This window comes from Tamandua tetradactyla, chromosome 10 (genome assembly GCF_023851605.1).
Source record: "Tamandua tetradactyla isolate mTamTet1 chromosome 10, mTamTet1.pri, whole genome shotgun sequence".
Lineage (NCBI taxonomy): Eukaryota > Metazoa > Chordata > Mammalia > Pilosa > Myrmecophagidae > Tamandua > Tamandua tetradactyla.
In genome coordinates this window covers 37,522,955-37,547,073 of record NC_135336.1, presented here as the reverse complement: position 1 = coordinate 37,547,073, position 24,119 = coordinate 37,522,955, and the positions used below count along the sequence as shown (strand labels likewise).

The 24,119-nt window shown below is 38.3% G+C and overlaps 1 protein-coding gene across 1 annotated transcript; it reads right to left on the bottom strand.

Moving 5' to 3' along the window:
- Positions 1–666: 666 nt before the first annotated feature.
- On the bottom strand, positions 667–18,506 carry DPPA4 (developmental pluripotency associated 4). The gene is made up of 10 exons (XM_077117474.1): positions 18,393–18,506; positions 16,403–16,569; positions 11,920–11,998; positions 11,188–11,325; positions 6,528–6,771; positions 5,136–5,296; positions 4,992–5,042; positions 4,439–4,739; positions 3,429–3,624; positions 667–742 (listed from the first exon to the last, which is right to left on the bottom strand). The coding sequence occupies exons 1-10, from the start codon at positions 18,504–18,506 to the stop codon at positions 667–669; spliced, it is 1,527 nt and encodes a 508-aa protein (XP_076973589.1).
- Positions 18,507–24,119: the final 5,613 nt, after the last annotated feature.

The following is a 24,119-nucleotide window of genomic DNA, read 5'->3' as shown; positions in this document are numbered from 1 at the left end:
GCCATTATGTAAAATAGCCAGGTTTTTTGGGGGGTGGGGGGTCAATAACAGCTCTCCCATCAGCTTAAAATATTCAATTTGAAGCCACTGAACTTACAGTTACAAAGGAGCCGTTTCCAAAGCAGTCTTATAAGGCAGGAAGTGCAATACAGGAGGAAAATTCTTTTTACACCACATCAACATCTGCAGGGCCCTTACTATGTGCCACAGTGCTTACCTGAAGAGCATCTACACACTTAAAAGAGCTGTTTAGTCAGTTCTACTTCAGGAGGAAGATCTGGGAGTATAGACAGCTTTTTAACTTTGTCATCTTATTAAACTGGAATGAATAGTAACTTCCAACATTTTTTTCTTCTTCTTTTCTCCATTTTTAAACATTAAGAGTCTCCAATATCCCAACCTATGAAAAATCAGGCACTGTTGGGGTCTGGAGGAGTAAAACCTGAGACACACTAGTTTGTGTGTCCTGTAAGCAGGGAATATGGAGAGCTCAGTGAGGTCCAGGGCTTGTGGTCAGTGGCACCATAAGTCGATTGTGGCCCTTTTCCACTATGAATTGCAATCATGGAAGTACCATTTTCTTGGTATTGCGATCTCACTGGAGGCTTTTCATTAAGACTTTGTTCCTATAAAGCAAGTAAAACAGAATTTTTAAAAAGGGGCGGATCAAGAAATGTCAAGTTGCATCCTTGAAAATGGACGAGAGGACACAGCTGAAACAGCAGTGACATTACCCGTAAACCTTAGTATGAAAATGAAGATCAGTTATCATGTCTATTGTATGTGCCTTCCTGTACAGGCCACAGGCAGGGGAGTTTTGCAAGCACTTTCTCTGTTCTGCTGAAAGGCCTGAGTATGTTATTAAAAGACTGTTCAAAGTGACCTCAGCTCTAATCAAATCTGTTTGGTATAGAGACTGACAAGAGAACTGTGGCAGGAAGCATACAGCAGGGAATATAAGCATCCGTACATTTCCTCCTGTACTGTGCCAGGACCAAAGGAGCTGCCTCTCCCCCATGGGCTAGTAAAGGGAAGTCTAGCATGAGGGGCCCACCCACTTAAGGCATCTCACCTCTGCTGGGCTGCCCTGACCTCTGATGGTCAGTAGCCATGAGGCCCAAAGCCAGTCCACAGCAGGCAAACGGAGCTTGGGACAAATAAACCCAGACGGGGTTAGGGTAAATAGTCGCCTGTGACAGCTTGAACTCTACCACGGTCCCCCTCTTCAGAGGGATTTTTTTCCCATCCTCCCTCTCATAAGCCTCTCTCCTAAACTAAGACTCCAGAAGCATATGTAGGATCATCCTTTGTAACACAAAACCAAATGAAAATTTCCTTTACTCCCTTCATCTTACTGTTTCACCTAACATTCCTATTTAAGCATTCAGAAAATATCTCCAATTGCAGTGTCTACTTTTTCTCCTCCCCTTACTGAAATATTAAATTCTCTATATTCTTTACTGTTGTAAATCTTATGTCATCCAGGCAAGCATATTATTTGTACCTTCTTCAGCTTCATTTGATATTACCGAAGACAATTTTTCCCACTAACTTCATGTTAATTTTCTCCCTTACCTATTCCTTTTCTGTCTTCTTTGCCTACTTGCCCCTAAAATATTGATGGTTCCTCAAGGTTGTCTTTATTCCAAAGCCAAATTCTATGGTTCCTAAGGTATCTTACGCCTATCAGTATTTACATAACACCAACAAAATTACCCTACAGCTAAATTTCTTTTAGCACCTACAGAAGGTGCTCAGCACTTTAAACCTATGCAAAACATTTTCCCCACGGGACCTTTCTAATTGATCTTATACTCTACCTCTTGTCTGCAGTGCAGGACTCAATTCATTTCCTTGCTTAAAATCCTACAATGGCCCATCAGTTAAAGCAGGTTTCTTCCTAAGGGATAATGGGTGATCTGACTTCAGAACCTTTCCCCACTCTAGGAAATTCTTTGTAAAACTTTACATATGCGCATATATGCATTTCTCTTTAAAACTTTCCTGGATGGGTTCTTTATAAAACAATAGAATGGCCTTTTTGAATAAATAAAAGCTCCTTTATAGCAGCTTAAATTTAAAGCTGTATTTGACTTTTATTTTTCCCTTGTCCAGTTTGTTCCTTTTATTATAGAAGTGGAAACTGAGGCACAGTAAAGTTAAGTTGCATATACCAAGTAACTTAGGTGGCCATTGTTAGAAAAAGGGTTGAGATCCATGATGGCTCATTTTTAGTCTAATGCTGCTTTTTTAGATCAGAACTCCTCCCACACTGCAGGTGACAGTTTCCATTGCTTTCTTTTTTAGAAATATGAATATTATGTAGCTAATAAAGCTCATGCAGAGAATAGCAGGTTTATCAATCAGACCCCTGCTCTCAGGTATAGTCTCCCCCCATCCATGTCTTTATATGTGGATTTCAATTTGGCTTGGAAGTTATGATAAAGAGAAAAGCCTTTTGCAGCCTTTCTTCTGTTCAGATACTTTATTGATCACATCACTTAACTAAGAAAACATTACAAAAGGACACCATTGCCTACAGGGTGGTCAAAACTTCCAATATTCAAAGCTTACTGCAATTTGACCTCAAACTAATGATACTGCTTAAATTCTATACTGCACAATTTAAACCAAAATAATCTAAGTTGTTGGGTTTTTTTTTTTTGTCATATATTGTTTATTTCCATCTTTATGACTTCGTTCACTGCAATAATAGCCATGAATTTTTTAAACGTTTACTGTGTGCCAGACATGGTTAAGTACTTTACATAAATTGCTTTACTTTCCACAATGGCTTCTTATAGGATTCATTATACCTGTTCTATAAATGAAAATAAAAACAAGATATATTTTCCAACCATATACCATCATTTTCTGTCATACTAAACTTACAATTTCTACATTGTCCTAAGCTCTTTCATGGCAATGGTACTGTTCCCTACAATGAAAAATGGCCTCACTCCTTCATTTCCATCTGGTCAATTTTTCCTTCAGTTTAGTTTTCTTAACACATCTAAAGCAAAGAAACTGAGTTAAGTATTTTCTTTATAATCTCTCATTCTCTACCACGCATTCTAAACATAGGACCAGCCATTATGCTACGGCAGTCCCATTAAATTGTAGGCTTCTTAAAGGAAGTTGCTTTCCCCCCTAAGCATGATTTCTGTGTACTGCATATACTTAGAATAAGGTAAGCATACAATATTTGTTTTTCCAGAATTATGTGTCTTCAGGTAGAACCATTAAGCCTTAACATGTAAATGCTCTTTTACCTGGGGATAAACTTACATGGCCAATAATTTTTTTGAAACTCTTTTCCTAACCACATACTTGAAACTAATGCCGCATTATGATTAATCTATCTCCCCCACACACACTTAAAACTCAGATATACACTTTTAGTTTTCAGAAAAGCACCCAGTAGTTACCTTTGAACACATCTGGGGCATAACATATTGTCTTCCAGGTGTGGAGGTGGAAAATTGCAGGCAGGTAACAGGAAGAGGGCACTCACTCTCCCTTGTTTTTCAGGGACCCAAGCTTGTCCAGCATGAAATTGCAAGTGAACCCAGCCATCTGTGTTTGCAGGGAGACTTCTTCCATGTACCACACACCACCTGACACCTGGGGAAGGAAAGAGATAAGGATGAGCATGCTAGTGTCCCAAGACTGACTCATAACCAGTCACCTCTGCTTCTACAAATCTCCTTCAAGTGACAGCTCCAAGACATAAACCCTGGAACCCTAACTAGTTATTTTACCTTGGTCTTCTTTAGAAAAATATACAAAACAGTCCCTGTCAAAACTTAGAAAGCAAAAAAAAAATTGTAGTTGGAAATGGTATAGCTGTGAGTGGACAAATAGAAGTACTAACCCATCCATGGTGGGCTGAGAAGATTAGCAGGAAATGGTTCCAGGGTCTCAACGAAAGAGGCGTTGTATCGTGCTAAGTAGTTATGTTCTTCTACAGTCCATAGCATTTCCTATAATTCTTACAACATGTGAGGAGGGTATTATTCTTAACTCATTTTATAGATGAGGAACATAGGACTAAGTTAACTGCTGATGCAAGCAAGTGCAATAAGATTCAGGTCTTAACTCCCATCAGTTGGTTTAGAGCCTGCTTTTACTCTTAATTTCTTAAAGATGGTGAAAGAAATGAGGTTAACCAGGTTAGTATCCCCTTCTGATGACAGTAATTGAGAACAGTAGTTTTCCAAGTGTGGTCATTGGACTAGCATCATCAGCATTACCTGGTAAACTATTGGAAACGCAAAGTCTTAGGCTCTACCCTAAAACAGATTCAGAAACTCTGTGGAAGGGGCCCAGAGAGCACCAATCCTCCAGGTGATATTGATATACTCTTAATTTTTTCGAGAGTTTGTGCCCATAAATCCTGTTTTCTCAATGGGCAAGAAACAGCTAATGCTGGGCTTACCATAGGCCTCCTGGGGCGATTCCATGGCTTCCATCCTCCCAGCCCTGGCTGCAATTCTCGTCCAGGAGGCCAAGACAGCCTCCTGGGCTGAAGTTGTCACCACAACTGTGTTCACTCCCTGAAGAAGACCAGATTTCTCCTGGGCAGATACTCCCTCCTGGGGTGGAGGAGCCATTTCCGAAGGATCAGTGCCCTCAGAAGACATGTTTTTTTTCTCCGATTGTTCCAGAGGCATTTCCCCCAGTGATTTTCTTTGAGACTGTGTCAGGATCTTGGCCTCCTTCGCTGTGACAGGAATATCCTACAAATAAGGTTTGAAAGATTAAAGTGCCATGAGAAATTTGGTCTCATTTGTATTACTCTGCAGAGTTGATTAAAACTAGTGATGGAGGGCGAAAGAAGGGGATTGGGAAAAGCCCAGGAAACCTGTGGCTGCTAAGGCAAAAGGGTTTTTCTGCTGGAAAATGAGGAGTTTCATTTTCAATGCCAAAATGGGCAAGTCAAGATAAGAACTCAGCCTTCCACTTTGCCAAATTTCCTACAAGTTACTCACCTTTTGATTTGGGTAAGCATATTCACAGATTCGCCTATATGCTTCTAATTTCTAAAATAGGAGAAAAAAGTGTTAATAAAGAAGTAAAATCCCCACACATTTTATCTAGGCAGCAGCCATCCCCTGCCGGCCCCAGGCCTTCACCTGTCCTTTGGTGCTTAGCTTTAACTGCTGGCACCAAGCCCGCAGGATGTCTCGGTGAAGCAGGTTGACAGGTGGCAATTTAGATGGTAATGGAGGAATTGCTATCTTTTTCCGAGGTTTTGGGCTGTTGTTGCCTGGTGCATTCTCTTGTGAACAGGAAGCTGAGGGAGAATGATGCAATTCGTAATCATTAATTTTTATTTGTGGTAAGATGTATAGGACATAAAAATAAGCCATTTTCATCATTTTAAGTATAAAATTCAGTAACGTAAATTAGTCACAATGTTGGGCAACCATTATCACTGTACATTACAAAACTTTTTCAACCCTGAAAAGAAACTCTATGCATTAAGCAATCTCTCCACACCCTTACCACCAGTCCCTGGTATCTCCTAACCTACTGTTCTCTATGAATTTGCCTGTAAATTCATATACTGTATGTATGAATCACACAGTGCTTGTCCTTTTGAGTAATAATTTTTATTTCTAGGTACCTGCTTAGAATTTCAAAACTACAATCACCTTTAGTTCTCATATTCCAATGAGGGTGATGTCACTATTGTCTACATTGCACAGTTAAATGACTCACCGAGGACCACATACATAGTCTTTAAGGGACAAAAACCTCAATCCTGAGACTTGACAGTTCTAAATCCATTTTTCCTTCCCTCAAGTCCCCACTACTCTCATGCACTTGCTCCTTTGTGGCCCCTCAACACAGAATCCTGGCACGGGTGTACTAAAGATTGTCCAGAAAAGAAGTTACTTTAATCCCAGCAAAGGAGGGATAACTTAAATCAGCCTACCCTGGTCACGGGTCATGGCTGCACTCCCATTTCACTGAAAGCTCCCTTTAGCTCCACTGTTTCAGTTTACTCCATTGTGCCTGCAGAACTGCCATTGCTTCCTCACACAGAAACTCTGTTTAGGAAAGACTTACCAAGCACACACACCAAGCATCCAGGACAGACACAAGCCTAACAGTGGCTAAGGCTTACTAAACACACATTATTTGCCAAGCAGTGCCGGAGTGTAGGCTTTTTTCCTAATTATTGTATGTAAATTACAACCATTCCTCTATCACATTCCCATTTAGCAAGGCAAATTTGTAACCTCTTTGAAGAGATTTCAAACTTACACAGCTGTCCACCCTTGGCAAGTGAAGGCAAGCTGATTATTAGAACTGCTATATTGGGGGGGGGGGGGGGGATTGGGAGATAGGAATGGATCATTTACAACTGAGGTGACCAAAACATGGCTTCAGGGGAGGTAAGCTTTAAACTGGGTTTCAAAGGAAGTATGGGATTGAAAAAGGTAGACTACATGATGGAAATTTCTTCCCCATTTTATCTGATCTTAGACCAGAAGAGGTAGAATGCGTGGACTTCTTACCTTTGTCATCTTTCTTGGATTTTTTTCGTTTGGTGCCCTTAGCTGAGGTTTTTGGTAAACCTGATGTGCTTGGTTCGCTGGAAGGCCGCTGTTCTTCTTTTGTTTCTACTGACACAGGTTCAAATCTGAGAGTCACGCATTCTTCCCCTGACTTCTCTGTAGAGTTCCACTGGGAAGGGAGGAGCTTGGTCAGTTTTCCTTCATGGTGTCCAACATGCACTACCTGCCTTAGTATAACGAGCGTCTAAAGCACCAATAAGGCAGTTATGGAACTCCACTGGTGGAGTGTCTCCTCCTCTGTCTAACCTTAGTACCTTGGTTTCATCTGTAAGATTGGTAAGCAGTGTTGGCGGAATAGGAGAAAGCCAATTTGAAAGTGTGTGAAAAGGCAGGAAATTATGGATACAAATATTAGTAGAAGAAAATAGGCTTGCTTTGGGGAAAGCTCTTATATCACCCACTATTACCCATCATCTCTCCCCTGGAAGATGTTTTTCCTTTCCCTGTATTCATGATCCTTTCCAAATAAATTATTTTCTAAAATTTTGCATCCTTCCAATGGTTTCTTGCTTTTAATGTGAAGATAAATCAATCTCTAATATAACCTGCCAGCCCCTTCATCTCCCGTTCCACCTCACCTACTCTCCCTGGCCTCAAGTCCAGCCACACAATTATTTGCCAAGTTACTTTGGTCTGAAGGGACAATCCCCCACCCCTCCTATATTCTTAAACCTTGTTGCTCTTTTCAGGATCTCACTTCGTGTTATTTCATATCTAGCAACTCTTTCTAGTACTTATTAACTCATTTCTATAAACGTTGACCCGTCCCCAAACCCTTGTCAATTGCAATTTAACATTCGCTTGTATGATTTGATCAATGCCCCCTTCTCATTTGATTGCAAACCCCACAAGGGTAGTTTTTTTTTTCCCCTTTCAGCATAGGAACTCAAAAATATTGGCTAATGGAGTCAAAAGAAAAGAAGGGCAGCATGGGTAAAGTTAAGAATCAAATATAGTATTGAGCCTTTATCATATATCAGCTATCAGAAAGGAAGTATTTTTGTTTTAAACTTCAAACAATATCAACAATTATTTTTATTTCTCAAACACGGAAGTTGAGACTCAGAGATACATAACTAAGAGTGCACAGGTAAGAATGTTACATATAAATTAAATCCCAGGTCAATTAGCTCCCAAATCTAAGACTTTTTCTCTCATCACTAAGTTGAAGAGTGACAAAATTAACATTTGTATAGTGTTTTTACATCTGTATAGCCATTTTACATATCTATTAGTAGTTTACATTTGCATAACCCTTACGCTAAATACTCTTTGGAGTCTCACAAATCTAAAATTGAGGAGAAATGATCCTGTTCTTGAAAAGAGCAGTCACCAGAGCTATCAGATTTCTTTGGCACAGTAGCTATGGGACAAATTACAACCCCCTCCGCCCTTAGTTCCCAGTTTACACTGCTCTTTCGGTGAGTCTGGCAGTGATTATTTCTTGCTCCTAAGAGTACTGGAAAAAGTACATAGATTTAGAACCAGCTCTTTTAGCTCAGGACTTTCTGTGTCTGAGAGAAATTAAGGAGGACAGGTTCGTTTCCAACCTTAATTCAATTAGTTCTTCCTAAAATCCTTTCCCGTTCGTTACCACTGACCTCCAACCCTGATCCTCAATTCTGACGGAATAAAGCTCCTCTAGAGAATCGAAATAGAAAACACCCATTCCTTATTTGTCTTCTCACTCAATATATCAGACTACAAATCATGTCTACAATTTTTTTTTTTCCAACGAGAAGAAGAAATTCTAAGGCAAATCCTTTCCTCCTCAATAAAAGGATCAAATATTCTCAGGGAAAGAGGGACAAACGGGAAGACCCAGAAAGACAGATAGCAAACCCATTAAAATCATCTTTACCTCCTTGCCTTTTGCATTCTCCATAATGAAAAGAAGTTGAGGTTGATCGGGAGAAAATTCTACTTCTGTAATAGCCACTGGCCGAAGATTGCTGTTTTAAAAGCCTCCTCCCACTTCCTGCCCCCCAAGGCACTCTTCTTTTTCTCCTCCCGCCCCCCAAAGGCACTCTTCTTTTTCTCCTCCCCCACAATTTGTGAATGCTAAAATTGTGTACTTTTCCTATTCATGAGGTGACGATTGTATGGTTGAATTATTGGTACAGTTCCTGCCCCCTTTTTGTGAGCTTTTTACCGTATTTATCTAAGGTGTGGTTATGAAGAAATTTGATGAACACACCTCCAGGAAAATTCCCGGGGAAAAGACAAAAGTTGCAGGAGACATCCGAAACAGGACATGTGAGGGGATTTAATGGTTGAACCTGTGAAAGGTATAGAATTCTGGGGAGTGGGCTGGCAGCTTGAACAAAGTTAAACTGCCTTCAGGTACCTTGTGTGTTCCAGCTCTTAAATAAGTTACTTAGCCAATTAAAATTCCATCTGTTCTAGTAATAACTACCACTTTCCCATTTGCTAACAACTAATAATAATCAATAGATTAAAAAGTCTAATGGATAGCTATGTACCAGACTCTAGGTTTTAAATGTTCACAGTGATTGTGTTACTGTTCTCCATTTTAAAAATGGCAAAAAAGTCATAAAATTTCATTCATAATTGGCGCAATTTGCACAGAACCAAGTCCATGTTTGCCTGTTTCTACCTCGTGAGCCCCTAGCCTATTGACCCCCAAACAAGACTGAGATTCTCTCAGAAAAATAATCTGAATGAGGAATTAGTGCTAAACTGGTGTAGAGCTTCTGTTTGCAGTGTTAGAACAGCTTTGGTACTGGATACAGTGATGGCAGCACAACATTGTAAATATAATTAACACCACAGAATTATATTTTTTAAAGTGGTTAAAATGAGAAATTTTATGTTGTATATTTGTTACCAAAATAAAAATTTGAAGAAAAAACAGCACCACAGAGCAGTACGTTAACCCTAATATAAACTATGGACTTATGATAAAAATCTAATTACAATAATATTAGTTCATCGGTTGTGACAAATGTACAGCTGCAAATGTAACAAATACTAATAATGGGGAAAAAACCGGAAGAAGGGTGCTTCATGGGAACGCTGTACTTTCTGCGTGATTTTTCTGTAAACCTACAACTGCTCAAATAAATAAGTAAATAGCAAAATAAAATGATTTGATAAAAAGAAAACAGTGTACAAGCAAAATCCCTCTTTCTCAGATCATTCCCAGTAGGAATCTGGGATAGAATCTGCCTGAGATCTGGGATGTGAATTGAAGGAATTTCCCCTATCAAAAACTAATGATTGTAAAACTCAAATCTTCCTTTGTCAGGTCACAAAGCTGCTTTTTTTTTCTTCTTCTTCTTGTATAACCTCATTGCTTTCCCTTAGATGATGATTAAGCCATGATCTACTCACAAGATAGAAAAACCTGTAAAAAGGATGTATGGATCCCAAGAGTGAAAAAGGAAGTGAAGGTAGTGGGCTATGTAAGCCCCAAGGCACTGAAGAAAAAAAACCAAGTATTCAGAATTGAGATATCTGGGAGATTGTCTTAGGGCTTTGGCTGCACAGTTCTTTACCCACAGCCATAAACAATATCCAGTAAACATTTACTAGTTGAGGTTTATAAATAAAGTATGCATAACTGAGCCATCATTTTTTCTCAGTGTAATTGGAGGTAACATTCCTGAGTTTTCATGAAGTACAAGCCCAGGTATTATATTTCAATATCTAGTTCTGGTAAAGTACCATTTGTAAATTGGGTATAAATAGATGGGATGTGTGTTGGGATGATTTATGAAACTGCCACCATTTTGGTAACATAATTCTAAAAGAGCTGCATCAACTATTAAAAAAGTGAGTTAGGTGATGTCCTATATAAAGAGTCTTCTTATAATTTAATTCAAAATGTTTGAATATAATTGAAAATAATACTACTGAGTACTTGAACTAAGCAAAATGCCAAATATCTTTCTGTTAGGTTCTCTGAGATTGGGGTAATTTATAAGGAATCTTGAGCAAAGTATAATGTATTTATATTTTAACTTCCCAAATATAAAATGGGAATAACTATGTTCATTAATTTTTTTAGGGCAATAACTAATGAAAATAGTTCTATGTATAAAATGACTTCCAGAAAAACTCTTTGTTGCTCTTTTTCATATTATTATGTCAATGCCTATATTCTCATTTGTCATTTATTAGACAAAATGTATGTGCCTATGATGTGCTCAGAACAGAGATATAAGGATGGCCAAAAGTAGGTGACGACTCTGCCCTCATGGCCTTACAGTCTGGTAGGAAGGAGAACTACTAATTATATCATAACAATAGCTAAAGGATATATGCATTCTATGTGCTTTTGGGGGGGGGAAGGTGCATGGTCCTGGAATTGAACCTGGGTCTACTCCTACATGAAAGGTGAGCATTCTACCACTGAACCACCTATGTGCTTCTTAAAGGTATTGTATTTATTTACATGTATCATCAAAACCCTGAAGACTTCAATTATGACACTTGTAAAGCAGGAGATGGCCTCATGTATGCTATCCTGTAATAAGGATTTTGACCTCATAAGGGAAGTTAGAAAAGGGTCATATTTGAAGGATGAGGAGAACTGAACCTACTGAATAGGGGAAGGGAAAAGATAGCCCTCTCTCACCCCCAGTGACGAGGCACTACACTTCTGAGGCTGCCCAGCCCATTTCAGGGACTGAATGGAGGCTGTGTGGCTGGAGGCCCTCCGAGGAGGAGCAAAGTGTGAATTGAGTCTGGATAGGTAGGCCTTCCGACTTTTAGGCTAAAAACAATGGAGAAATATTGATAAATTTATGGTGGGACTGAGGGTGGGTGAGGAGCATTCTGTAAAGACCTCTTACCTGGCATGAGGAGAAAGAAGTGGAAGTGATTCAGAGTAAATACAGGAAGATAAGTTAGGAGGCTACTGCAAGAAGTTCTATGCATGAGATGCTGGTATCTAGACAGGTAGTAAGGACTAGTAGTTAAGAGCACAGATTCCAAAACCAGACTTTCTAGACTTAACCCCTGATTTCCCCTTTATTAGCTATGTGGCCTTGGATAAGTTACCTAATGCCTTTAGGCATCTGCCTTTCCTCATCAGTAAAGCTGGTAATGAAAATAATGGCCCTTATGTCAGGTGGTTGTGGGGATGTTAACAAAAGATTTCACATGGTCCAAAAACAGTGCCTGGCACAGCACATTTTGGATCAATGGAGGATGTTTCTATTGTTAGATTATTGGAGAGAAATAAAGATTTGATAGAAATGGGTTTTTCCTGCTGGGTTTTCTTTTTTCTTTTTGTACCTATTTTCTCTTCTATAAAACTTTATTTTTTAAATGCAATTTTATTGAGATATGTTGTATATTCACATACAATATAATCATCTGCCCAATCAGTATCATCATCTAGCTGGGCATTCATCATCACAATCAATTTATGAAGATTTCCATTACTCAGAAAAATAAAAATAAGAAAAAAAAAGTTAAAAAGGACACCCCAAACATCCCATAACCCCATACCCATATAATTTATTTATTTTTTTGTCTTTTTTGTTTTTTTTTCTAACTCACTTATACAAACACTGGATAAAGGGAGAGTCAGTCACAAGGTTTTCACAGTCAAACAGTCATACCTAAAAGCTCTGGAGTTTTTCAATCATCTTCAAGAGTCAGGCTATTGGATTACAGTTCAACAGTTTCAGATACTTTCCTATACCTACTCCAATACCTCAAAACTGAAAAGGATATTTATATAATGCATAAGAATAACCTCCAGAATGACCTTTCCACTCTATCTGAACTCTCTCAGCCACTGAAATTTTATTTTGTTTCCTTTCTCTTCCCCCTTTTGTCAAGAAGTTTTTCTCAATCCCTGATACCAGGGCCAGGCTCATCCCTGTCCAATGTTGCCAGGGAGATTTACACTCCTAGGAGTCATGTCCCACTTAGGGAGGGAGGGCAGTGAGTTTAGCTGTGGAGTTTGCTTGGAGAGAGACACAGCATCTAAAAAAACAAAAGAGGTTCTCTGGAGGTGACTCTTAGACATATTCATAAGTAGGCTTAGCTTCTCTTTTGTAAGAATAAGTTTCATAAGGGCAAGCCCCATGATTGAGAACCTGGCCCATCAAATTGTTAGTCCCCAATGCTTGCAAGAATACCAGGACTTACCCAACTGGAGAAGTTTAATATTTCCTCCTTTTTCTCCAGTGCCTCAATGGGACTTTGCAAATATGTTTTAATCTTCTGCCCAGATTACTCTGGGATGTATCAAGGTATCACACCAACTTGTACCAACCAACAATATCTCATTCCATATTCAAGTTTCCGTGAAGTTATGGTTTTGGAAGAAGCTGATTATACAAGTTAAATTAGATAATGTACTACCAAAAATGTAGATTTTGTACCAAATAAACATCTCTTCCTCTACTCTCACACACAAGTTGAAGTTTTAAAATACAGACTATACTATCATTTACCCTTTAGTCTGATTTGTCTGAGTCCTACACAGATTAGCTTCATTCATACCTCTAATTGAAGTCAAATAATTTTTTCAGTGTTTTTAACAATTGCTGCATGGGGTAATGCCAACTTTTATAGCTGAAAAACTCTAGCTCTGAATCTCAAATGTCACACAAATACCCAAAGTTCTAGGGAATGATCAGGCTATACACAAAGAGTTTGGCATCACAGAATTTAGAAATAACAGTTACAACTGTGGCATAGATGTGACTATTATAAGAGCTTACAATCTAGGAACCTTTAAAATAGGCCTAACCTTGTAAACTATGCTCTCATATTTAATTCTCCAAGTTTGTACATTATTGTTAGTCCATGTTAGTGAGGTATTATAATATTTGTCTTTTCATTTCTGGCTTATTTCATTCAACATAATATCCTCAAGGTTCATTCACCTAGTTGCATGCCCCACAACTTCATTCCTTCTTGCAGCCACTCAATAGTCCATGGTACATATGTACCATGGTTCCCTCTTCCATTCCTCAGTCGATGTAGCCTTGGGCCACCTCCATACAGTGCAAAACGAGAATACTGCCACCACAAACACCAGTGTGCAAATGTCCGTGTGTGTCCTTGCTCTCAGTTCCTCCAGTCATACACCTAATTATAGGGTTGCAGGATTATATGGCAAACTCACTCCTAGCTTTCTTTGGAGCCACCATGCTACCTTCCAAAAGGGCTGCAACACTCTACTTCCCTACCAGCAGTGAATAGGTACATCTTTCTCTCCACATTTAGAAAAAAAGTTTGATTTAATAAAATGAATTGAGCTAATGAGATCTTTTCCTGGAGGTGATGACTCTTGCAAGTCATTAAGCTCTAATCACAGAAGACTAAATATAATCACACATAGGTAGCAAATTGTATTTGATGGATTTGGGGAGATTTGGTCGAGGAAGCTTGTTGGAGGCATTTTGGATGTCTCAAAAGCTATGTGTTTTGGGTTTGCTAAAGCTACTGAAATTCAATATATCAGAAATGTTTTGATTTTTTACAAAGGGGATTTATTAGCTTATAGATTTACAGTTCTAAGGCAATAAAAATGTCCAAGGCATCAGCAAGAGGATACCTTCACTGAAGAAAGGCTGATGGCTTCCAGAGTTCCTCTGTCACATGGGAAGGCACATGGTGATGTCTTCTGGCCCTTCTCTCCTAGACTTGTTTCATAATTGCTCTCTCAGCTCCTGTGGGTCCTTCTGTCTTCTCCGGGGCATTTTATTTCTCAATATTGGGGCATTTTCTTTCTCTCTCTAAATCCTGGCTGTCTTTCATAAAGGGGTCCAGGAAAGGATTAAGATTATCTTGAATTGGGTGGGTCACATCTTCATGGAAACAACCTAATCAAAATGTCCCACCCCAAAATAGATTTGTACCCAGAAGAATAGATTAGAAGAACATGGCTTTTTGGGGTACATAACCGTTTCAGACAAGCACACCATTATTATTTTAAATTTATGATAAATTCATATTAAGAGTGAAACTATTAATTTATGTTTACCTACAGTGTATGAACATATCTATTTCTCCATGTCCAAGGTACCAGCATCTTAACCAGTGTACTAGAATTCTACACACTAAATTATAATAAGACCCATGTGAACACTGCCCTATTAGTGTTTTCCATAGTGGTAAATCCTTGCTCTTTAAGGGGTTGTTGAAAACTGTGTCATTTAGGATAAAACGTAGAAAGTAAGTTAGGCCGTTAGGTTTGTTAAAAACTTTGGTTAAAAAAGGGAAGAATTTAGAGGTAGAGAGAAGGACAGCTAATATCCTCCATTCACCCCCCCAAAGGAATCCTTGTTTCTTTGTTTATAAATGGTTTCCCTCTCTTCCCGAGTGCCTTCTTCCTCCCGCTGCTTTCTTCCCTCTCTCACTCGCTTCTTTCTGTGTTTCTTCCTTCCCTTCTCCTTTCCTCCCTCCCTCCTTCCTTCCCTCCCTCCCTTCCTTCTTTCCTTTTTTCCTTTTATCTCTAGTCTTAATCAAGTGTTAAGACTAGAGATAAAAAAGGTGATTTCTATCCATCAGTGTCTCACAGTAAGGAGAAGTTAAAAATGTGAGCAAACAGAGAGAGAGGGCATTAAAGATCCAGTTTCCTCTAACAGACCTTGAACACCAGGTGTGCTGGACAGGGACAGATTTACTATGAAACCAATAAAGCTAAGCTGTAGGTCCTTTACATAAATTGGCCTATTCTAAGGTGCTGTGAGGGTCCTAACAATTTTGCACTCATAACTTCATATTTTTCTTAAAAATGGACCTCTAAAATTGTAAATGGTCCCAGAGAGTTTTCATGATGCCAATGCTAATGCATAAATAATGTCTACATGCTGATGCTTGTTTGTTTAAAACAGTAACATTTCTTGAAATATCTCACCTAATATTCTCTACTCTCCTTTTTGTTTTCTCCTCTAGCACCCTGGCGCCCACACCCACAACCACAAATTGGGTTCCTGGGAAGGAGAATCATTCCTTCATTCCTTTGTTATTAGTCCTTCATCTTCTGACACTCAAATACATTAAGAACAATCATGAGCACATGTGAAATTTTGCAAAACTTCGAAAAAGATAATACTTTGGGACTGACAAATTAGGGAAAGGCATGCACTCTAGTGGATCAGTTAGATAAAATTAGCCCTTTCTCCCTGGCTAATGCAGCTCTGGGTGAGGTGAGAAGACTTGGCAAATGGCTCTGGGGCTCGATTTTAGCCCCACTTTATTCTCTTTCTGTGGAGCATCCTCCTGGAAACCACAACCTACATTTTATATCCATTGCATCCCTGTGTTCCTTAGTTTATTTCAAATATTTATCTAGGACAGATTTAAATACTTTTTGGAGTCAAAGATATATCAAATCTATCAATACTCCAGGAAATTCGTCACTGCCATAGTGGATAGTTGACATTTTCCCAAAATGTATTCTTCATCAAGCTGACCGATAGTTCCTGCCACTTGGCTAGTGATGGTTTCCCAAGTTGTTTGTTCAAATGCTGCTGGGGAAGAGGCAGCTAAGAAACAGAAGACTCCATGGAACCGTTTTCAGTTAAAAATAGTGAAAATGACTGACTCTGTAATAGTCTTCATAATCATAAGAACTCCCCTGGAAATGATGACCTACTTGGGACTAATGGGTAGAAATCACAAAGGATTTAAAGAAGAGACAGTAAGTGAAGCAATTCCTTCAGTTCCCAGACTCATTTCCGAATCCTTACTTCTTCCTCCTCAGCACAGCTTCCAACCTGGCACTAAGTCCTGCAAAGCCCACCTCCTAAACATTCCTAAATTCTGATCCTTATCTTCATCCTCCCAGATAAACTTTGGGTTCAGGTTCTCATTTGTTTCACCTGTACCACTGCAGTAGTCCTTTGTTGGTGTTCTTATCATCCTTTGGTCTTGGCCCTTTCAAACCATCTTCCACCTGAGGTCTGCCAGGTACTGCTGGACTGTTCATCTCCAGGGGAAGCAGGTGTGATGTGAAGGTGCCCCACAAGAGTCCTTTCTGCTCTAGTCCCTAGGGAATAGAAAGCATAAGTATAATGAGGCCTTTTAATCTAGACAACCATCTAAGGAATTTTGGAGTGATAGTTTATAAAAGCAGGCTAATTTAATTCTGCAGCATGTTTTTTACTGAGAAGCCTTAATTCTTGCTAAATATAGTTCACTTTCTTGTGGCTTTAAATTATATCCAGCTCTGAAATAGGGTTAGGTTTTATAAGAATTGCTTTTCTCCCTAGCTAGAAGTATAACCATACATAGAATAGTAAGAGAAACTTAAATGGCAATGAATTACTAAATAACTGCAACTTCAAAGAGAATGTAGGTAATAACACTCTGCATTCATACAAGTCTGCCTTTCATCTGAGTATCTCAAAGGAAAGGAAAATGTAACTGATGTTATGTTATGGTTGAAAATTATAGCTGTGCAATTTCCTTAATCCTGAATATTTCCATTCTCAATTATGCTACTGAGTTAAGGTATTTCTGGAATTCGGTACGTATTGATCTTGAACCCAGGCCTTTTCTCTCTGTATTTCTACCCCTCTAACATCAACCCAGAGTTGCAAAGTCATTGATGGGCCTGCTTTTGTGGTTTGAAGCAGAAAAAATATAATGATAAAGGCTGGAAGATCATTTTTCTGAGCTATTCTAAAGCTGTGGTGGAAAAACAAAGTCAGAGATGAAGATGGAGATGCAATGTCTGCACCCTTAGGATAAATTCAATCAGGGTGTCAACAAACACTTGAGAAATGGGTCAGGGAACCTATCTGCCCTCTCTCCTGAAGCACAAGATTTGCTGTGTATGCTCAGTAGGGTGAATGGAAATTGTTTTCATTAGGACTCAGAATCTTTAATTACAATACTGCAAATGCTCTGTATGTAATAGGGAAGTCTTGAAATCCCCAGAAATACATTGACACTGATCCCTCTTTATTTTCTTTCTCTTGTGAGTTTGTGACCTTGTACTTTTTTGGTGGGCTTTTAAAGGTTCGTGTTATACCTGTCTATAGGCACATGTATTTTTGATCCCTGGCATAAGAGAAGTTAAACAGTTGGCCTATAAATTTCTAACTGAATAAGAAAAGAAAAACTTTTTTTTTTTTTTTTTTTTTAGGTAGTCACTCAAAGGAAAAAAATAATCAAGAAGTGAATACAATTTTTATGATAAATAAGACCAGGGCCTACTGCAAAGGAGTCAGGAGATTCAGATTTCACATGCTAAAATAACCTTACATTTAGACATTTACAATAATTTCCTAATAAAGCGTTATACATATTGTCAGAGATGCCCTCTCAGAATTAAAAGAAAATGTTAATCAGGCAAATTTGTTAAAAGTAAGCATTTTCTACAATTATACCAAAATTTCTATAAACCTATGCTGTCATTTCTTCAATTTTTAATATACATGGATTCTCCAAGAAATGTTTGGGTATTTTTCTCTACTGCAACAATTTGAATAAGACTGTTATTTAAAAATATACTTCAGTAATGTATTTTGATCAATGAATGGGAGGGGGTGGGAAGGAGAAGAGAAGAGGTGAGCAAGAGAATAGGAAGACATATGTTTTAGTTTGCTGAAACTGTTGGAATGCAATATACCAGAATGGAAAGGCTTTGTTTTTAATGTTTCTTTTTTTACAATTGTGAAATATAACATATATACAAAAAACCCCAATAAATTTCCAAATATGCTTTAACAAGTAGTTATAGAATAGATTTTAAAGATTGGTGTGGGTTATGGTATGGATTAGAGCTAGTGCTTCCAGATGCTCTAAGACACTGGAGACCAAAAGAAATATCAACTCTCTCAGTCACTGATACCTTATTTGTTATACTTCTTTCCCCCCTTTTTGTAAGGATGCCATTGTTGATCCCACAGTGCCAAGGCTAGGCTCATCCATGGGGGTCATCTCCCTTGCCATCAGGAAACATTCAAACCTGGATGTCATGTTCCACGTAGAGGAGAGGGCAATGATGTCACTTGCAGAGTTGGGCTTAGAGAGAGAGGCTGCATCTGAGCAACAAAAGAGGTCTTCCAGAGCTGACTCAGGCATACCTATAGGTAGGCTAAGCCACATACATAAGCTTCACAAGAACTAGCCTCAAGATCAGAGGCTTAGCCTATTGATTTGGGTGTCCCTAATGTCTGACACAGTATCCAGTGTTTCCTCAATGGTAAAGTTCAATAGTTCCATAATTGGAAAGGCTTTTGTAAAGGGAATTTGTTAAGTTGTAAGAAAATGTCCAACTTAAGGCACCAGCAAGAGGTTACCTTCACTCAAGAAAGAAACAGCTCTCTCAGCTGGGAAGGCACATGACTACTTCTGCTAGCTTTCTCTCCTAATTTTATAAGTCTTCTCCAGGTTGTTTTCCTTCTGCAGCTCCAGAGGTCTCCCACTGTGTGTGAAGCTTTTTCCAAAATGGTTCCCTCTTAAAGGACTCCAGTAAGCAAACCCACCTTGATGGGTGGAGACAAATCTCCATGGAAACCATATAATCAAAAGGTCCCATCTATGATATTGAATGAAGATTAAAGAACATGGCTTTTCTGGGGTATGCAACAGTTTCAAACCAGCGTAACTCAATACAAGAAAAGAAAAACACAAAGTAAAAAAGTTTCAGGGAGGAATATAAATACATACAGAAGCAAAGAAGTCAGGAACACATGAGGAAAAAAGGAAAGGTGGAGACAAAAATGTTCAATATTAACTTTTTATCTGACTTCTTATAGCAAGCACATCTTAACTTTGCAATTAATTAAAGAATAAACTTAAAAAGAAATAGTGTATAACAGTGAAGAAGTTGTCTCTGGGGACTCAATTAAAGGACATTTGGAGAGAAAACATTTTTACTGCTTGTGTCTAATGTCAGGTGATCTGTGCAGTAAGTGAAAGTGGCTGCTGTCCACAGTTAGAGCCCAATAGACATGAGCCTTGGAGAATATACAATCAACTCTTCAAGCTGGGTTTTCTTATTCACTATTACATTCCAATTATAAATTATTATAAATTGACTGACACTGCCTGAATAGTTATTGAGCATCTGTTCAGTTGAAGAGACAAAAAACAGAGATATGTCAAAGAAAATTTTCTTTTCTCCTCTATAAAACATAATAATTCAAAACATAAGATATAATCATTTTGAAAAGTGAAATGAAGTTCATTAAAGAAAACATAAAATATACAATATGAAAAAGTACCAAAATATTAACATTCTTTTTAAAATGTGAATAATTGCTGTGTGAAATAGTGGAAAGTTGAAATAGCCCAACTATTCAGCTATAGATAACTGGATAGGCAATTTTTTTGTGGCACATTCACACAATGCAATGTTTTGCTGCCACTAAAAAGTAATAAAGTAGACAGAAACAAAATAACAAGAATGGTATGGTCACCAGAAAATGCTTATAAGAAAGCAGGGGCCTAGATTGTAAGCTTTTAGAGCAGACACATTAAGTCTGGAATGGTGATTATTATATCTGGATTTTGAGAGACTGTTATATATATATATATATAACCTGATATTCAGAGATAAGAACAAAGCTGAATGGATTGGGGTTAAAGTAATTCAGAACAAAGGAGTAAGGAAAACAGTGTCTATATTTTAGAGCCACACATACTCTTTGAGACCAATGGAAGAAAGGTTTATTTGTTCTGGAACTGAAATTTTCTGTAGTGCATAATCTAATTCAACCTATCTGTATAGCTCATTTGAACAATTGAAACACAGGGAGCATAGAATAAGAAGGAGGTCCTTTAATCTTGAATAGATTATTATAATTCCTGGATACATCCTAGAGTATAATAAGAAGATAATTAAAAAGTATTGGCAAAGTTCCCTGAGGGATGGGAGAAAAATACAGATCTATTAAACCTTACCATCAGGCAATCCCCTGACACTGTGTCAAAATTTAGGGACACCCAAATCAGTAGGCCATGCCCTCAATCAGGAGGCTTACTTCTGTGAAGCTTTTGTAGGTAGTGGAGAAGCTTAGACTACCTATAGGCATACCTAAGAGTTACATCTGGAGGAACTCTTTTGTTGCTCAGATGTGGCCTCAATCTCTCTAAGCCCAACTCTGCAAGTGAAATCATTGCCCTCCAAAGACACAAATGGACATTTGCAACACCAATGTTTATAGCAGCATTATTTACCATTTCCAAGAGATGGAAACAGCCAAAATGTCCATCAACAGGCAAGTAGCTAAACAAGCTATGGTATATACATATGATGGAATATTATACAGCTGTAAGACAGAATAAAATTATGAAGTATGTGACAACATGGATAGACCTTGAAGACATTATGCTGACTGAGATTTGCCAGAGACAGAAAGACAAATACTGTACAGTCTCACTGTTATGAACTAACATTAGTGAATGAACTTAGAAATTTCTTAAAAATTTCATTTAAGAACAGAGACCATCAGGAGATAGAAATAAGGTAGATATAGGGTAATTGGAGCTGAAGAGATGCAGACTGTGCAGGAGGACTGTGCCAGTTTAAAAGGATGTATGTATCCTAGAAAAGCCATGTTTTAATCCTAATCCCATTTTGTAAAGGCAGCCATTTCTTCTAATCCTTATTCAGTACTGTATGTTTGAAACTGTAATTAAACCATCTCCCTGGAGATGTGACTCAGTCGAGTGGTTGTTAAACTGGATTAGGTGGAGACATGTCTCTGTCCATTTGGGTGGGTCTTGGTTAGTTTACTGGAATCCTATAAAAGAGAACAACAAGAGAAAAAGCCAAGAAATTCTGAGAGAGCAGAAAATGGCATAGCCACAAGAAACAGAGAGTCCACTATCCAGCGACTTTTGAAGGTGAAGAAAGGAAACACTCTCGGGAAGCTTCATGAAACAGGAAATCAGGACAGGAAGCTAGCAGATGATGCCGTGTTCACCACGTACCTTTCCAGATGAGAGAAATCCTGACTGTGTTCACCATATGCCTTCCCACTTAAGAGAGAAACCCTGAATTTCATTGGCGTTCTTGAACCAAGGTATCCTTCCCTGGATGACTTTGGTTGGACATTTCTATAGACTTGTTTTAATTGGGACATTTTCTTGGCCTTAGAACTGTAAACTAGTAGCTCATTAAATTCCCCCTTTTAAAAGCCATTCTGTTTCTTGTATATTGCATTTGAGCAGCTAGCAAACTAGAACACCTGATTGTAAAAATTCAGAAATGGATAGCGCAATATTATCTAACTGTAATACAATAATGTTAGTACACTGAATGAAGATGAATGTGAGAATGATAGAGGGAGGAGGGTTAGGGGCACAAATGAAATGAGAAGGAAAAATAGACAATAAAGACTGAGATTGTATACAAAGGGAATGCCCAGAGTGTACAATGACAGTGGTTAAATGTACAAATAAAAAAACTGATTTTGCATGAGGATGAACAAAGAAATGTCAATATTGCAAGGTGTTAAAAATAAATGGTAATTTGTATTTTAAAATTTTAATTTATGTGTGAGACTAAGGCAAAAAATGTTTATTTGGTAAAAATTTATATTTTGACTAGTGCATTTCCTAATATAACATATGTGGACAGTTTAATTGAACACCGTAAGTACATGGAGCCTGGAGTAGGGCCTGAGATTTTGTAGCTTTGTCCAGAGTGATACCCTGATAAATTCCAGAGTGATTTGAACAGTGAACAAAAAAGTATTTGCAAACTCCCCTTGGGGGAATGGTGAAAAGGGGGAAAATTTGACTTCCCCAAGTGGAGAATTCTTTTTTTCAAATTTATTTATTAATTAAAAAAAATAAGAAACCAAATAAAACATCAACATATATAATCATATAATTCACAATATCATCATTTGGTTGCATATTCATCATTTCTTAGAACATTTGCATCAATTCAGAAAAAGAAACAAAAAGACAGCAGAAAAAGAAATAAAATGAACACAGGAAAGAAAAAAAAAAGATTATACCTACCATACCCCTTACCCCTCGCCCCCATTGATCACCAGCATTTCAAACTAAATTTATTCTAGCATTTGTTCCCCCTATTATCCATTTTCATTCCATATGTTCTACTCGTTTGTTGACAAGGTAAATAAAAGGAGCATCAGACACAAGGTTTTCACAATCACACAATAACATTGTGACAGCTATATCATTATTCAATCATCCTCAAGAAACATGGCTACTGGAACATAACTCCACACTTTCAGGCAGCTCCCTCCAGCCTCTCCACTACATCTTGAATAACAAGATGATATCTACTTAATGCATAAGAATAACCTCCAGGATAACCTCTTGACTCTGTTTGGAATCTCTCAGCCATTGACACTTTGTCTCATTTCACTCTCCCCCACTTTTGGTTGAGAAGGTTTTCTCAATCCCTTGATGTTAATTTTCAGCTCATTCTAAGGTTTTTCTCAATTCCTTGATGCTGAGTCTCAGCTCATTCTAGGATTTTGGTCCCACATTGCCAGGAAGGTCCACACCCCTGGGAGTCATGTCCCACATAGACAGGGGGAGGGTGGTAAGATTACTTGTTGTGTTGGCTGGAGAGAGAGGCCACATCTGAGCAACAAAAGAGGCTATCTTAGGGGAGACTCTTAGGCCTAAATTTTAAGTAGATTTGAGACCTATCCTTTGTGGGGTTAAGTTTCATATGAACAGACCCCAAGACTGGGGGCTCAGCCTATAGCTTTGGTTGTCCACACTGCTTGTGAGAAGTTGAATTTCTCCCCGTTCTCACCATTTCCCAAAGGGGGCTTTGCAAATACTTTTCCACTCACTGATCGAATCACTCTGGGATTCATCGGGGCATCCCTCTGGACAAACCAACAAAATCTCATGTCTCACCTGAGATTCCAAGTACTTATGGTGTTCAGTCAAACTATCTACATAAGTTATATTAGGAAATGCACTAGTCAAAATATAGATTTTGTAACAAATAAACATTTTTTGCTTTAGTCTCACACATAAGGTGACATTTTAAAATATTAATTACTATCCATTTCCAGCACCCTGTAATAATGACATTCCTTTGTTCTTCCTCATGCAAAAACATTTTTTTAATTTGTACATTTAGTTCTATTATTATACACTCTAGGCATTCTTAGATTATACCATCAAGTGGAGAATTCTTGATATTCTCACAGCAGTGGAGACAACCAAAGCAATAGACTGAGCCCTCAACCTGGGGGTTATTCATATGAAACTTAATCCTGCAAAGGATAGGCTAAGCTTACTTAAAATTAGGCCTAAGAGTCACTCCCAGAGAACCTTTTTTATTGCTCAGATGTGTCCTCTCTCACACAGTCAACTGACAAGCAAACTCACTGCCCTTCACCTCTCTACATGGGACATGACCCCCAGGGGTGTGGAGCTTCCTGGCAACGTGGGACAGAGATCCTAGAATAAGCTGGGATTCAGCATCAAGAGATTGCAAAAACCTTCTCGACCAAAAGGGGGAAGAGTGAAATGAGACAAAATAAAGTGTCAATGGCTGAGAGATATCAAATAGAGTTGAGAGGTTATCCTGGAGGTTATTCTTTTTTTTTTTTTAAGTGTAAAAGAGTTAACAACACACCCTTT

Bases quoted from the DNA above. Each gene is read 5' to 3' on its own strand.
- DPPA4 (XM_077117474.1), bottom strand. From the start codon at position 18,506: ATGACATCCAGGTTTGAATGTTTCCTGATGGCAAGGGAGATGACCCCC. The intron at 16,570-18,392 runs GTATAACAAATA...TCTATTCCCTAG, and splicing joins TACAAAAAGGGGGGAAAGAA to GGACTAGAGCAGAAAGGACT. The intron at 3,625-4,438 runs GTAAGCCCAGCA...TTCCTTCCCCAG, and splicing joins ATCGCCCCAGGAGGCCTATG to GTGTCAGGTGGTGTGTGGTA.